Below are 16,405 nucleotides of genomic sequence, written 5' to 3' on the forward strand. Positions count from 1 at the left end.
AATTAGCCTAATTCTGCTCCTATGTCTTAAGGTCTTATGGTCTAAAACAGAAATAGCAATGAAGAATCCTTCTACATCTCAGTGTGTCAGTATTCCTGAGTCTTCACCAGGGACTTGCATGACAGCAGTGAAAACTGAGCCACTGACATGATGAAGGAAGGCCTGAAAACCATCAAAGGTGGAGGACCTTCCTTGTGATCCTAAACGCCAACGTGCTGCTGCTGGTCTTCGCCCAAGGAAAGGCTGATCGCAGATTCAATTCCATTCAGTTTGGCTCAGTTTCAGTTTATTGTCATTTAGAAACCACAAATGCAATGTAGTTTAAAAAATGAGACAACCTTCTCCAGAATGATATCACAAAAGCACATGACAAAACAGACTACACCAGAAATCCACATAATGTTTGGTAATCCCCAAATCCAGAATCCGGAGAGGCTGCTGCGTATTAATATTGTGCTACCATCTTAGCGCATTCCCCAGAAAGGAGCTCCAAATCCACCAGACAAAACAAGACTACCCAGACACACCAAGTCAAGAGCCCAACTCTACCACCAAAAACTAAAGCTACAAGACCTACACAAAACCACATAGTTACATATAGTTATAGTTAACATATAGTTACAACATGCAGACAATACCACCATTGATCAAAAAGACCATGGGCACAGTAAAAATAGTCCAAAGAAGTTAAAAGACTAGAAGTTTGAAAGAAACCACCACACAATTTCCACAAGTCCTCAGGGTCCCAATAGACTCGTCATCCCACGCCAGCGGCAGAAGGGAATACCCCCGCTATGGACTTCCATGGCACCGCCCTACTCAGACTCGTAGATGCAGCACACAGTGAAAGCACCCCGACCGCAGTGGACTCCAAGTCCGTCAAACCTCCGAGCCTCTGACCATCCCCTCCGGCACAGCCTCTCTGAGCACCATCCTCTGCCAAGCACACTACAGTGCCCCTGCCAATGGCCACTGGCAACGCGACTCTGAGGACTGGGGTCCTGTTCTTCTCAGCAGAGACTCGGACCTCACAACAGCAGCAGCAATGAAGAAGGCCTTACTGGAGATTTCCAGATGTTCCTCCGTGCTCCCACATCTGTTCTTCATCAGATTAGGATTGTGCATGGCACCCCGCTTAACAAATAACAGATATCAACTCCGGAGTGGCCGCTGCAAACTGCATCGTGCCACCATCTTGGACAAAGTTGAAAGTAAATTTTATTATCAAAATGCATATATATATATATGTCACAATTCTTTGCTGAAACCCAAAATGATCCCAATCAGCAGACTCGCTGCTTTCTGTAGACCTTCCTAAACTGAGGTGCTGACTCTGGGCACATTACTCCAACTGGAGTCAGACAGAGTCAAACATCAAAGTGTGCATGAGGAGATTCCTTTATACTGAAGTAGGAGTAGATTGTTCACTTCCGCACACACGAAAATCACACACTGAGGATTACCCAGTGTTGTGACTGTGAATGAAGTACTGGAGAGACACTGAATTTGGTGGATATAGAAGACTTTACTCTTCAAAGCAAGCAGCAGATCTTTACACTGGAGACACTCTTAGGAAAATGGGCCTCCGAGCAATTTTGGCTGATAACAACCTGCAAAGGTACATAAATACTATTGATAACCCATGGGTGAAATTGACTCTTAAAATATGGAAAACTACTATAAAAGAATATAATCTAGAGGGAGATATTGCAATTCTTAAATGGTGTGCATATGACTTAGATTTTACGCCGAATAAACTGGATGCTAGATTTAAGGACTGGACAGCTAAAGGAATAACAGTTCTTTGCAACATAATGAAAGAAGGAACACTGTTCAGTTTTGAAATGCTTAAAGAGAAACACTTATTACTTTGTAGAAAAACAAGATTTTAATCAGTATTTACAGATGCAACAATATGTTAATAGGACGCTCAAAAATGTAACCAAGGCAAGTATATGCTTGATCGAGCTCTTTAGAAAAGCACATAATTCAGATAATGGTAGTAGAATCATTTCAAGCATGTATAAGGGTTTGTCAAACCTTAAAACACATTCGACTGCATACATTAAAACAAAATGGGAGAAGGAAGGAGGGATAATTATATCTGAGGAAAAATGGACAATAATATGGAAGTGTACCAGTTCACAGAAATGGAGGGAGTTCGGATGGAAAAACTTGATAAGATATTTTATTATACCCTCTCAGAAATCCCGTTTATGATAGTAACCTCCCTGTTTGCTGGAGAAATTGTGGAAATTAAAATGAAAATCATTATCATATTTCTGGGACTGCCCTGTTATCAAAGACTATTGGAAGGGGATACACAATGCCCCACAAGACATCTTTAAATGTAAAATACCCTTAGAGAGTAAGACCATATGTTTTGGGTATATACCTCAAGAATGGTTGTAAAGAGATAAATATTTAATGAATATACTGTTAGTGGCTGGTAAAAAGACTCTTACCGGGAAATGGTTATCTCAAGAGAGCCCAACTTTAAATGCATGGATGGAAATTACAATGGACATTTACAAAATGGAGAAGATAACAGCATCTGTTAATCATAAGCTAGAACAATTTGATTCATACTGGGGAAAAACTGTTTAACTACATAATGCCTCATAGGCCTGACTTTATTCTCATAAATCAATATCTTGTAAAAAAAAAGATCACTCCCTACTTGTACATAGTTTTTTCTTTTTGCTTGTTTTTTTCTTTCCACTCTTTTCTATAAGTGTATACCTCAGATAAATACTATCTGAAGATTTGTGACATATATAGTTATATGATATATATGTACAATGTCTGAAATACATCTTATGGAAATGGTTATTTGATGATGAACTTCGATTTAAAAAAAAATTACAAAAAGAAAAATAGGCCTCTAAACTCAAAGTACATCACAGTTTTATACCCTTAAGATCAATGGTAACTCAATACAGTTTCAATGATTACAATAACATTGTTTACTTCAATACTTCGGGTTGACTATGTTTCATTTTAGGGTGGAATGGTAGCAAAGTGCTTTACTGTGCCAGTGACTCAGGTTCAATCTCCACTGCTGTCTGTAAGGAGATTCTACGTTCTCCCCATGACAATGTGGGTTTCCTCCCACAGTCAAAAGATATACTGGTTGGTAGGTTAATTGGTCTTTGTAAATTGTCCTGTGATTAGCCTGGGAATAAGTTGGAAGATTGCTGGGTGGAGCAGCTCAAAGGATTGAAAGGCCCTATACTGTGTGGTATCTCAGTCGTAGAAACATAGAAAGCATACAGCAAAATACAGGCCCTTCAGCCCACAAAGCTGTTCTGAACGTGTCCTGACTAGAGAAATTACGGAGGTTTTACCCATAGCCCTCTATTTTTCTAAGCTCCATCTACCTATCCAGGAGTCTCTTAAAAGACCCTATCGTATCCACCTCCACCACCGCTGCCAGCCGCCCATTCTACGCACTTACCCCAACATTTCCTCTGTACCTACTTCCAAGCACCTAAAACTGTGCCGTCTCATGTCAGCCATTTCAGCCCATTCCACATGATCAATACCTCTCATCATCTTATACACCTCTGTCAGGTCACCTTTCATCTTCTGTCGCTCCAGGGAGAAAGGCCAAATTCACTCAACCTATTCTCATAAGGCATGCTCCCCAATCCAGGCAACATCCTTGTAAATCACCTCTGCACCCTTTCTATCGTTTCCACGGCCTTCCTATAGTGAGGCGACCAGAACTGTGCACAGTACTCCAAGTGGGGTCTGACCAGAGTCCTATATAGCTACAACATTACCTCTCGGCTCCTAAACTCAATCCCATGATTGATGAAGGCCAGTGCACCATATGCCTTCTTAACCACAGAGTAACCTGCATAGCAGCTTTGAGTGTCCTATGGACTCAGACTCCAAGATCCCACTGATCCTCCACACTGCCAAGAGTCTTACCATTAATACTATATTCTGCCATCATATTTGACCTACCAAAATGAACCACCTCACACTTTATCAGGCCCTACTTGTCAGGCACCAAAAATATTCTCAAATTTCTAGTTTCTGCTGTGGAGAGCATTCTAACTGGCTGCATTACCTTCTGGTATGGGAGGTTGCTACTGTACAGGATCGATGTAAGCTGCTGAGAGTTGTAAACTCAAGTCAGCTTCATCATGGTCACTCGCTTCCATAGTATCCAGAATATCTTCAAGGAGCAATGTCTCAGAAAGTTGGCATCCATTATTAAGAGTGATTATACATTGAGTTTGTAAAGAACAATACAAGTCATAAATTAGAGAGCTTAAGGTAAAGGAACCCACAGGATTCAGTGTTCATAATATGATAGAATTGGCCCAGAAATTTGAAGATGTACCCGCACTACAGTGGAGGAAAGGGAAACCCAGAGAAATGTGAGAGGGGCTGGCTGAAATTGACATGTAAAGAACACGGCAGGATGACAGCAGAGTAGCAACGGCAGAAATTTCTGGGAGTAATTCAGAAGGCGAAGGATATATACATCCCAAAGAGGAAAAAGTGTTCTAAAGGCAGGATGACACAACTGTGGCAGAAAAGAGAAGTCAAAGCCAGTATAAAAGCCAAAGAGAGGGCATATAATAGAATAAAAATTACTGGGAAGTTACAGCTTTGAGAAGCTTTTAAAAGCCAACAGAAAGCAACTAAAAACGTCATTAAGAAGAAAATGGAATATGAAGGTAAACTGGCCAATAATGTTAAAGAGGATACCAAAAGTTTCTTCAGATATATAAAGTGTAAAAGAGAGGTGAGAGTAGATATCGGACTGCTGGAAAGATAGTAATGTGGGACAGGGAAATGTAGTTTGCATCTGTCTTCACTGTGGAAGTCACTGGCAATATGATGTGAGTTCCAGGTGTCGATGGTCATGAAGTGTGTGAAGTTACCATTACTGGAGAGAGGTTCTTGGAAAACAGATAGATCTGACAGTAGATAAGTATCAAATAGGTTCTGGAAAGGATATCTGAAGACATTGTGGAGGCAGTACTAATGATCTTTCAAGAATCAATTGATTCAGGCATGGTTCCATTAGAATGGAAAATTGTAAAATCACTCAACTCTTCAAGAAGGGAGAAGTACAGAAGAAAGGAAACAACAGGCCAGTTTTATCTCAATGTTTCGGAAGATGTTGGTGTCAACTGTCAAGGATGTGTTTGGGGGGTCTTGGAGTCGCATGATAAAATGGGCTGTAGTCAGCATGGTTTCATTCAGAAAAATCTTGCCTGACAAATCTGTTAGAATTCTTCGAAGAAATGACAAGCAGGATAGACAAAGGAGAATCAGTGGATGTTGTGTACTCAGATCTTTAGGCCTTTAAGAATGTGCTGCACATGAGGCTGCTTAACAAGTTAAGAGCCCAAGGTTTTACAGAAAAGATACTAAAATGGATAGAGCATTGGCTGATTGGCAGGATGCAAAGAGTGAGAATAAAGGAGGCCCTTTCTAGCTGGCTGCCAGTGACTATTGGTGTCCCACAGGGGACTGTTTTAGGTCTACTTTTTACGTTATGTGTTAATAACTTGGTTGATGGAATTAATGGCTTTGTGGCAAAGTTTGTGGACAATATGAACATACGAGGGATGATTGATAAGTTCGTGGCCTCCTTCAACATAATCCCCTCCTACATGCACACACTTAGTCCAGCATACGGAGCATATAACCATATAACAATCACAGCACGGAAACAGGCCATCGTGGCCCTCCTAGTCCGTGCTGAACTCTTAACCTCACCTAGTCCCACCTACCCGCACTCAGCCCATAACCCTCCACTCCTTTCCTGTCCATATACCTATCCAATTTTACCTTAAATGACACAACTGAACTGGCCTCTACTACTTCTACAGGAAGCTCATTCCACACAGCTATCACTCTCTGAGTAAAGAAATACCCCCTCGTGTTTCCCTTAAACTTCTGCCCTCTAACTCTCAAATCATGTCCTCTCGTTTGAATCTCCCCTACTCTCAATGGAAACAGCTTATTCACGTCAACTCTATCTATCCCTCTCAAAATTTTAAATACCTCGATCAAATCCCCCCTCAACCTTCTTCGCTCCAATGAATAGAGACCTAACTTGTTCAACCTTTCTCTGTAACTTAAGTGCTGAAACCCAGGTAACATCCTAGTAAATCATCTCTGCACTCTCTCTAATTTATTGATATCTTTCCTATAATTCGGTGACCAGAACTGTACACAATATTCCAAATTTGGCCTTACCAATGCCTTGTACAATTTTAACATTACATCCCAACTTCTGTACTCAATGCTCTGATTTATAAAGGCCAGCATTCCAAAAGCCTTCTTCACCACCCTATCTACATGAGACTCCACCTTCAGGGAACTATGCACTGTTATTCCTAGATCTCTCTGTTCCATTGCATTCCTCAATGCCCTACCATTTACCCTGTATGTTCTATTTGGATTATTCCTGCCAAAATGTAGAACTTCACGCTTCTCAGCATTAAACTCTATCTGCCAACATTCAGCCCATTCTTCTAACCGGCATAAATCTCCCTGCAAGCTTTGAAAACCCACCTCATTATCCACAACACCTCCTACCTTAGTATCATCGGCATACTTACTAATCCAATTTACCACCCCATCATCCAGATCATTTATGTATGTTACAAACAACACTGGGCCCAAAACAGATCCCTGAGGCACCCCGCTAGTCACCGGCCTCCATCCCAATAAACAATTATCCACCACTACTCTCTGGCATCTCCCATCTAGCCACTGTTGAATCCATTTTATTACTCCAGCATTAATACCTAACGACTGAACCTTCTTAACTAACCTTCCATGTGGAAATTTGTCAAAGGCCTTGCTGAAGTCCATATAGACTACATCCACTGCCTTACCCTCATCAACATTCCTCATAACTTCTTCAAAAAATTCAATAAAGTATGTCAAACATGACCTTCCATGCACAAATCCATGCTGGCTACTCCTAATCAGATCCTGTCTATCCAGATAATTATAAATACTATCTCTAAGAATACTTTCCATTAATTTACCCACCACTGAGGTTAAACTGACAGGTCTATAATTGCTAGGCTTACTTCTAGAACCTTTTTAAACAATGGAACAACATGAGCAATATGCCAATCCTCTGGCACAATCCCCATTTCTAATGACATCTGAAAGATCTCCGTCAGAGCTCCTGCTATCTCTACACAAACTTCCCTCAATGTCCTGGGGAATATCTTGTCAGGACCCGGAGATTTATCCACTTTTAAATTTCTTAAAAGCGCCAGTACTTCCACCTCTTTAATTGTCATAGGTTCCATAACTTCCTTACTTGTTTCCCGCACCTTACACAATTCAATATCCTTCTCCTTAGTGAATACCGAAGAGAAGAAATCGTTCAAAATCTCTCCCATCTCCCTCGGCTCCACACATAGCTGACCACCCTGATTCTCTAAGGGACCAATTTTATCCCTCACTATCCTCTTGCTTTTAATATAACTGTAGAAACCTTTCGGATTTACTTTCACCTTATTTGCCAAACCAACCTCGTATCTTCTTTTAGCTTTTCTAATCTCATTCTTAAGATTCCTTTTACATTCTTTATATTCCTCAAGCAATTCCTTTACTCCATGCTGCCTATATCTATTGTAGACATCCCTCTTTTTCCGAACCAAGTTTCTAATATCCCTTAAAAACCATGGTGCTTTCAAACCTTTAACCTTTCCTTTCAACCTAACAGGAACATAAAGATTCTGTACCCTCATAATTTCACCCTTAAATGACCTCCATTTCTCTATTACATCCTTCTCATAAAACAACTTGACCCAATCCACTCTCTCTAAATCCCTTCGCATCTCCTCAAAGTTAGCCTTTCTCCAATCAAAAATCTCAACTCTAGGTCCAGTCCTGTCCTTCTCCATAATTATATTGAAGCTACTGCTATTGTGATCAGTGGACCCGAAGTGCTCCCTAACACATACATCTGTCAGCTGACCTATCGCATTCCCTAACAGGAGATCCAACACTGCCCCATCTCTAGTCGGTACTTCTATGTATTGCTGCAAAAAACTATCCTGCACACCTTTCACAAACTCTAAACCATCCAGCCCTTTTACAGAATGAGCTTCCCAATCTACGTGTATCACTCAAACAGCTGAACTGCACGTGCAAGTAACAAGAGCACCTTGGACCTCCAGGTGGTCCATAGCAGGGGTGATTGATAAGTTCTTTATACAGTTCTCATTGCATGCACATGCAGTTCATCTCTTTGAGTGAAAATGCAGAAAGTCTGAAGATGAATAACTCATCTCCTTCTACCTTAGGCCACAAACTTATCAATCACCCCTCGTAAGTAGAGAGGCAGGTTGTTTAGTGGAAGCAGACAGGCTACAGAAAGTCTTAGACAGATTAGCAGAATGGGCAAAGAAGTGGCAGATGGAATACAGTGTCTGAAAGTGTATGGTCATGCACTTTGATAAAAGAAATAAAAGCGTAGACTATTTTCTAAATGGAGAGCAAATTCAAAAATCTGAGGTGCAAAGGGACTTTGGAGTGTTCGTCCAGGATTTCCTAAAGGTTAATTTTCAGATTGAGTCAGTGCTGAGGAAGTGAAAGACGCGGTTAACATTCATTTCTGGATGACTAGAATATACAAGAATGGTGTGGAGGCCAAGTCATTGTGTATGTTTAAGGGAGAGGTGGATAGATTCTTGATCAGTCAGTGCACAAAGGGATACATCGAGAAGGCAGGAGATTGGGCTGAGAGGGAAAATGGATCAGCCATGATAAAATTGCATTGACTATTCGATGGACCAAATGTCTTAATTCTGCTTCTATCTCTTATAGTCCAACTCAGATCTTTTTTTTTAGTTTATTCATGAGGTAATTATGTCACTGCTATATTTATTATCCATCTCTAATCTTACCAAAAACAGTCAAAGGAACAGGAAAAGGGTCTCCAATTATGAAATATATTTTAAGAAATTTGTGCTGAATGCTGTAAACAACCTTTTACAGACTTGTTTTCCAAGAACATTTCTGTACTCTTGCAGGGAAAAGAATGTGCCTGGGAGAATCTTTGGCTCGCATGGAACTCTTCCTTTTTTTGACCACTCTCCTGCAGAACTTTGTCTTCAAGGCTGTCATCGATCGCAAGGACATCGACATCTCACCAGATGCAACTGGAATTCTGGTTGTACCCCATGTGTATGAATTCTATGCTGTCCCTCGCTAAATCACCTTGAATTTTAGCGGTTGATGTTAAAAATTATTTAGTTACTTGCATATATTTAATGTAACAAAATTTGGTTATTTCCCATTTACTCTTTCTCACTGTAGTCTAACATGTCAGTCCATGGTCACTTCATGTCAAGGTGAGACAGCCCTCAGAGTGGCAAAACAGCTTATTTTCCATCTGAGTAGCCTCCAACCTTCCCTTTCTCCCATGGTCCACTCTCCTCTTCTGTCAGATTCCTTCCTCTCCAGGCCCTTTATCTTTTCTCCCACTTGGCTTCACCTATCATTTTCTAGCTCTCCTCCTTCCCCTCCACCTATTTATTCTGGTGTCTTCCCTCTTCCTTTCTAGAGCTGAAGGAGGGCCACTGTCTGAAATGATGCCTGTTGATTCATTTCCATAACTGCTACGTGACATGTTGAGCTCCTCCAGCATGTTCTATGTATTCCTTTGGATTTCGAGCATCAACAGAATCTCTCAGATTTATTATTATCCACAATGAGTGTGTTTTTAACTATGATTATTGTTTGTAAATATACACAACAAAAATATACAAACATTTCGGTAGGGCTCATCAGCTGTGGTTGGCAACTCATCTGGGAGAAGAAAAACACTTGACCTTTGACCCCTGCTGCCTTGCAGCTATACCCACTCATGGGGAAGCCTTTGTGAGCAACCCCACCCCTACCCCCCAAAATCCTGAGCTGGAGTCCACAGGCAGTCCTATGTTACTACTGGAAGCAGAATTCACATGTTTTAACCCTTTGGTTCAATTCCTCAGCTGCCTCTGCATCTTCTGCAGCTGGAAGTCAAGTTGTCATTACTTCAGAGAAGAGTGGGATTCTTTGTCACACACCTAGTGAGTGCAGCTCTAATACTGAAGAGGTTTGATCCCCATTTTCAGAAGACCATTTGGTTTGGAGCTCAGCTGAACATCTGGGTGCTTGAAGCCAGAGAATATGTTCAGAACTGGACAGAGGATGTGGTGCATGTGGTGGTGAAACAGACCATAAGATATAGGAGTAGAATTAAGCCATTTGACCTGTTAAGTCTGCTGCACCATTTCAACATGGCTGATCCATTCCCTTCTCAGCTCCTATCTCCTGTCTTTTCCCTGTATCCTTCATGCCCTGACTAATCAAGAATCTATCAATCTCTGCCTTAAATATACCTAATGACTTGCCCTCCAGTCGCCCGTGACAACAAACTTCACAGATTCACCACTGTTTGAAGAAATTCCACCTCATCTCAATTCTAAAACGATGTCCTTCTATTCTGAGGCTGTACTCTCTGCTCTTAAACACCAAGGGCCACTTGAGATGTTTTCTTGCGGAAACTGATTAGTGATCTCCATCAGGCTAGTTGACAGAATTCAGGAGATAGCAAGGAGGGTGGAAGAGTGTATCTTCCTGCGCCCTATGGAGAGTCTGTGGAGCCCTGCTCACCCCTTTCACTCTGGACATTGTGTGCACTTTCTTGTATGGTAACAGCTACTGTGGAGACAACTGTCCTCCTGTCTGTGATGAAACTAGATCTCTGACCTTGGTCACACAGCAGTAGCTAGATATTGTGAGGAATCATTGAGCAGAAACACATTTGCTTCTCTTGGTGGACAGGGACGCTCCCAGGAGCAAAGGGACTATGACATGTCAGTAGATACCTGGTCTGCACAAGAATACGGATGCCCCCCCGGCACAAGATGGCTCATCTGTGTGAGCAGTGATGCAGTGTATGCCCAGATCATTCACCAGCAGGATTAGTACAGGTGCAAACTTGTCTGCTGAAGCAGATACACTGATCAGACATCGCATTTCTATTCAGCCCATGCAGGAAGTTGAAAATGGGACAGCCTAGAGACCCACGTCTCAGAGAGTGTCAGCTCGTCTCAGGTTCCCATCAGGAGGATGAAAAAATAATGGAGATTAAATTTATACAGAAGTACAGCACAGAAACAGACCATTCAACCCATCTGGTCCATGCCAAAACCATTTAAACTGCCTACTACAATCGATCTGCACCAAAACCATACTCCTCCATATCCCAACTATCCATGAACATATCCAAACATTGAAATCCAGGCAAACACGACGAAATCTGCAGATGCTGGAAATTCAAGCAACACACTAAAAATGCTGGTGGAATGCAGCAGGCCAGGCCGCATCTGTAGGGAGAAGCACTGTTGACGTTTCGGGCTGAGACCCGGCTCGCATGCACCACTTGTGCTGGCAACTCATTCCAGTCTCTCATGGCCCTCTGAGTGAAGAGGTTTTGCCTGATGTTCCCCTAAGATTTTACACCTTTCAATTTTAACCCATAGCCTCTGGTTGTTGTCCCACCCAATCTCAGTGGAAAAAGACTAATTATACCCCCCATAAGTTTGTATACCTATGACAAATCTCCACTCAGTCTTTTATGTTCTAAAGAATACAGTTCTACCCTGTTCAATCTTTCCTTGTATCTCAGGTCCTCCAGACCTGGCAAAATCCTTGTAAATCTTCTCTGTACTCTTTCAAATTTGGTTACATCTTACCTGCAGGTAGGTGACCAAAACTGCACACATTACTCCAAATTAGGCCTCACCAACATCTTGTACAGCTTCAACATAACAATCCATCTCTTGTACCCAATACATTGATTTATGAAGGCCATTATGCCAAAAGCTTTCTTTACAAGATTGTTGATTATTGTATCAATGTTCTGACATCACATGACATCCAGCTTCAACACACATCAGTTCACTAGGTGACACAGCGAGTGAAGCAGCACACACAACAGTGTCCCAGAGTCAGCAATCCCAGACTGAGTGTTGAAATGGCTCTGGTCAGTAAACAGAGGTTGACATCCTCAGGAACATTAATGTGTAGCAGAACAGCATAATGCTATTACTGCACCAGTGACCTGCTTCATTTCCCACTGCTGTCTGCAGGGAGTTTGGACATTCTCCCTGTCGTCACATGACTTTCCTCCAGGTGCTCTGGTTTCCTCCCACAAACCAAAGACATACAGGTTAGGCTTCGTGAGGTGTGGGTGTTAGCTCATCCACTGACTGCGATGGTCATTGAGGCAAAAGACATATTTCACTCTGCTTCGATGTAAATGTGGCAAAAAAACACAAATCTTTCATCTGCTGATGTGGCCCTGATATTTAAAAAAATTTATATCTTGTGTCAGTTATTCAGGAACCACAGGATATGTTCAAACCACTGTGTTATTATCAAAATCTCACATTGTAATCAACAAGTTGTTTATTATCAGCATTTAAATTTGCCATTATAAAATTCTTTATTAAATATTCTTTAAACACATTTTAACACTTAAAATTATGAAACTTCCCTGTTTGGTCACACAGAAATACATCAGCTGTTCCCATGGCAACAGTGAGATGGGCGGTTGTTCTGTTTAAGCTGGAAATCCATTAATGTTTAAAAGAGTTATGGTTCAATGTTTCAATTTAATATCAGAGTGTATACAGTATACAACCTGAAATTCTTACTCTTCACAGACATTCACAAAACAGAAAAGCACAAAGAATGACAGAAAACGTTAGAACCCCAAAGCCTCCCTCCCCCTAACAAGCAGCAACAAAATCAACAACCCTCCCCTTTCCCCCACTTGCCCCAGCAAAGGCATCAACCCCCCCCCCCCCCACCACCACCATGCAAGCATCAGCAAATCTTGCAGAGACCATCATCGACAGTCCATCAAAACTACTGTCCATTCCAACACTTCAGCATCTCAGACATGGTGATGGTAAACAAATGTTAGATTTTAAATAATTTGAGACATGTATTCACTAATTACAGTAAATAAATAAAAGCTAACTTGTCAATACTCATGACCACAAGCATTTATATTACAGTCAGTACATATGATAAGCAATTTCTTACACTAATTTATTAAACCATGCCAGACTAGTTGGTGTGTATTTCAGGACAGCCTATTGTACACAGTAACATTACTTACTGACTGACTGCCCATTACACCGCCAGCATTTAGAGCAGCAATGAAGCTCCTCCATCTCCGGTGGTGTTCGGGGCTTCCTTCATCATGTCAGTCACTCCCCGTCCCTGTGGTTTCACTAGTGTCAGTCACACAAGTCCAGATGGAGACTCGGGTATTCTGTCACACTCACGTGCAGAGGGATTCTTCATGCTGTTTCCATAACAATTTTGTTTGACCAGTCAGGGTTGTTCACCCTGAGCTGAACTCCCTGAACCTGGAGTACTGGTGGACCACTCTGAATCTGGCCTCTATTCTTTGACATGGGTGACCCTACCAACAGTCAAATCATAAAGCCCTGAGTCCAGCCAACATAGCTCTCCGGGTCATTGAGGCACGCAAGCCTCAAACCACAACAAGGTCGTGGCCCTCTTCGAGGAGAGTAATATTTAAGGACCGGGTATTTAAATTTATCCTGTAATCTGTAAAACCCAGGAGACTACGACTATATAACAGGCAAGCTACATGCATGTTTAATGGTAGCATTTGTGGTGAGCACAACACTATTACCTCGCTAGCGATCTGGGTTCAATTCCTGACACTGCAAGCAGTTTGTATGTTCTCCCCATGACTACTTGGGTTTCCTCCAGGTGCTCCAGTTTCCACTCACAATCCAGATACATGGGTTAGTAGGTTAATTGGTCACATGCGTGTAGTTGAGTGGCACGGCCTTGTTGGGCTGGAAGGGCCTATTACCGAGCTGTATCTCTAAATAAATAAATGTGTGGAATTTACTTACATAGTTCCTGAGGTTGAATGTCGGTCTGGCAAACTAGTTAGGACAAAGGCTGGTGGCCCCCACCCTAAGGTAAATGAGAATGAATTGGCAGCATTTTCCAGCATTGGAGTCCTGTGCGGACAGGAGGCATGAGGGCCAATGACCTCCCAGGTACACAAGTCGGTGAGACCTGAGTTTGAGGCCCAGAATTTGGGGGTCTTCATTTCAATATTATTGGCAAGTCCAGGGTAGATTGAAAGTCCAAAAGTTGAGGCCTGATGGCTGAAGCCTTGGGTCTGTGACCCTTTGCAAGATTGCTGGGGAAGTCAAAGATCCGATGTCTGATAGTTAGAGTGCACTGGAATCTGAAGGCCCAGAAATGTGGAGGCCTGTCCTGGGGTGTGTGGGGTAGGAAGCAAGGGCTTGTCTTGCTGTCGTTGTTCCTGTCAAATCAAGCTTTTAGTTATTTAATTGTATACATGTATACTGCCAAACAAGACATTTCTCCAAACCAGGGTGTAAAGCACAGTGGTACTCATAACATACAATAACTTGGGAAAGTAAGCACAAAATCTACAAATGAATTATATAATAATAAACAAAGTAAAATGCATAAATTAAATATTGTAGGGTACAGTACATATTATCAAGACATTTCAAATGCGATGCGGTCGGGAGGCTGAGGGGAGATCTGATAGAGGTTTATAGGATTATGAGGCACATAGATAGAGTGGACAGAGGGTATCTATTTCCCAGGATTGAAATATCTAGTGCTAGAGGACATGCATTGAAGGTGAGAGAGGCTGGGAGGTTCAAGGAGGATGTGAGGGTTAAGTTTTTATTCAGAGAGAGTGGTGGATGCCTGGAATGTGCTACCTGGTACAGTGGTAGAGGCAAATACATTAGAGGCTTTTAAGAGAGGTTTGAATAGGCACATGGAGTGAGGAAGATGGAGCGAAATGGACATTGTGTAGGTTGTAGGGATTAGTGTTCAGGTGTTTTTGATTTGCTTTTCAGCTGGTTTGGTACAACATTGTGGACTGAATGGCCTGTTCCGGTGCTGTACTGTTCTATAATCTTGACATTGTGTCAAATTCAGGTGAGATGAAATATTCAAAACGTTTCCATCATATAAACATGAAGTAGCAAAAAGTAATGATCTAGATAAATGATACTAACCTCTTCTTTTTCATTTTCTGTTGTAATGGGATGATAGAAATCAAGCAGAGTTTGAGAGCCAAGGCTTATAGTGGTCACAGTTGGAAAGTACAGAGGTCTATCCTCGTGAGGCTTCAAGGAGAAAAACAAAAAACTGATTTCACACAACAACTCAATAATACAAACTAGGATATTTGACACAGCTAGTGTAATGCTTCACAGCACCAGCAATTCCTGCTGCTGTCTGTAAGCAGTTTCTATGTTGACCACATGGATTTCCTCCCACATTTCAACAACGTCCATGTCAGGGTTAGTGGGTTGTGGGTGTTCTGCAGTTAGGATATACAGTAAATATTAATTTCACTAACAACCAATCTTCAGTTTTGAATGTGGATTGCAGATTGAATTTAAAACACAGCTCAGAACAATGGGCTTCCTGGAACTGCAGGTTGGGCTCAATCACAAACAAAGGAACATTCCACTTGGACCTCAGATACCTGCATATGCATGAATGCAGCCCAGAGTCATTTTGGGTGTCTGGAGTGAGGGTGCAAAGGTGGTGTTTGAAAACTGTATGTAATCAAAAGGAAGCACTGTAAACACACTATAACTATAAAATTGCTGTGCTGTTACTTTTGCTCTTTAGCACAAAGCATGTTCTGTAATATTGGGTCAAAGAGGTCTCTTCTTCCAAGTGCTTCTCAAATATGATGCTTGCATACTCAGTGTGTTAGAATAAAGGCTTCCATATCCACCAGTGACTTTGTTCACAGCTACAACAATGGGCATGCAGTGTCAATAGACAATAGGTGCAGTAGGCCATTCGGTCCTTCGAGCCAGCACTGCTATTCAATGTGATCATGGCTGATCATCCACAATCGGTACCCCGTTCCTGCCTTCTCCCCATACCCCTTGACTCTGCTATCTTTAAGAGCTCTATCTAACTCTTTCTTGAAAGCATCCAGAGAACTGGCCTCCACTGCCTTCTGAGGCAGAGCATTCCATAGATCCACAACTCTCTGCATGAAAAAGTTTTTCCTAAACTCTGTTCTAAATAGCCTACCCCTTATTCTTAAACTGTGGCCTCTGGTTCTGGACTCCCCCAACATCGGGAACATGTTTCCCGCCTCTAGCATGTCCAATCCTTTAATAATTTTGTTATTTACCTTAATTAATATTTATTATTTTTATGACACTTGTGGGCTGCACGCAGCATATATTTGGACAGTGTTGGTCATTGACATAAATATATTTCACCGTATGTCTCGATATACATTTAACAAATCACTATAGTCTTCCCTCTTCAATTTTACATA

The 16,405-nt window shown here is 41.7% G+C and overlaps 2 protein-coding genes across 14 annotated transcripts in view; one reads left to right on the top strand and one right to left on the bottom strand.

The window, feature by feature from the left end:
* The window catches only part of LOC132402268 (cytochrome P450 2C23-like), a 55,459-nt gene extending 42,414 nt beyond the window's left edge, over positions 1-13,045 (top strand). The window contains exon 9 of the mRNA XM_059985086.1: positions 9,033-13,045. Within this exon, the coding sequence (XP_059841069.1) occupies positions 9,033-9,214 (182 nt within the window). The 3' untranslated portion in view covers positions 9,215-13,045. The remainder of the gene's footprint in view (positions 1-9,032) is intronic.
* The window catches only part of LOC132402265 (cytochrome P450 2C38-like), a 265,261-nt gene that overhangs the window by 232,539 nt on the left and 16,317 nt on the right, over positions 1-16,405 (bottom strand). For 7 of the 13 annotated variants that reach the window (XM_059985077.1, XM_059985081.1, XM_059985079.1 and 4 more), the window contains one exon: positions 15,111-15,221. The gene's annotated coding sequence lies outside the window, so the exon portion shown is untranslated. Of the gene's footprint in view, positions 1-10,456; positions 14,375-15,110; positions 15,222-16,405 lie in introns of those variants that run through there. The other 6 variants (XR_009514871.1, XR_009514870.1, XR_009514868.1 and 3 more) reach the window with 2 other exon arrangements.

Source organism: Hypanus sabinus, chromosome 11, assembly GCF_030144855.1.
Source record: "Hypanus sabinus isolate sHypSab1 chromosome 11, sHypSab1.hap1, whole genome shotgun sequence".
Taxonomy (NCBI): Eukaryota; Metazoa; Chordata; class Chondrichthyes; order Myliobatiformes; family Dasyatidae; genus Hypanus; species Hypanus sabinus.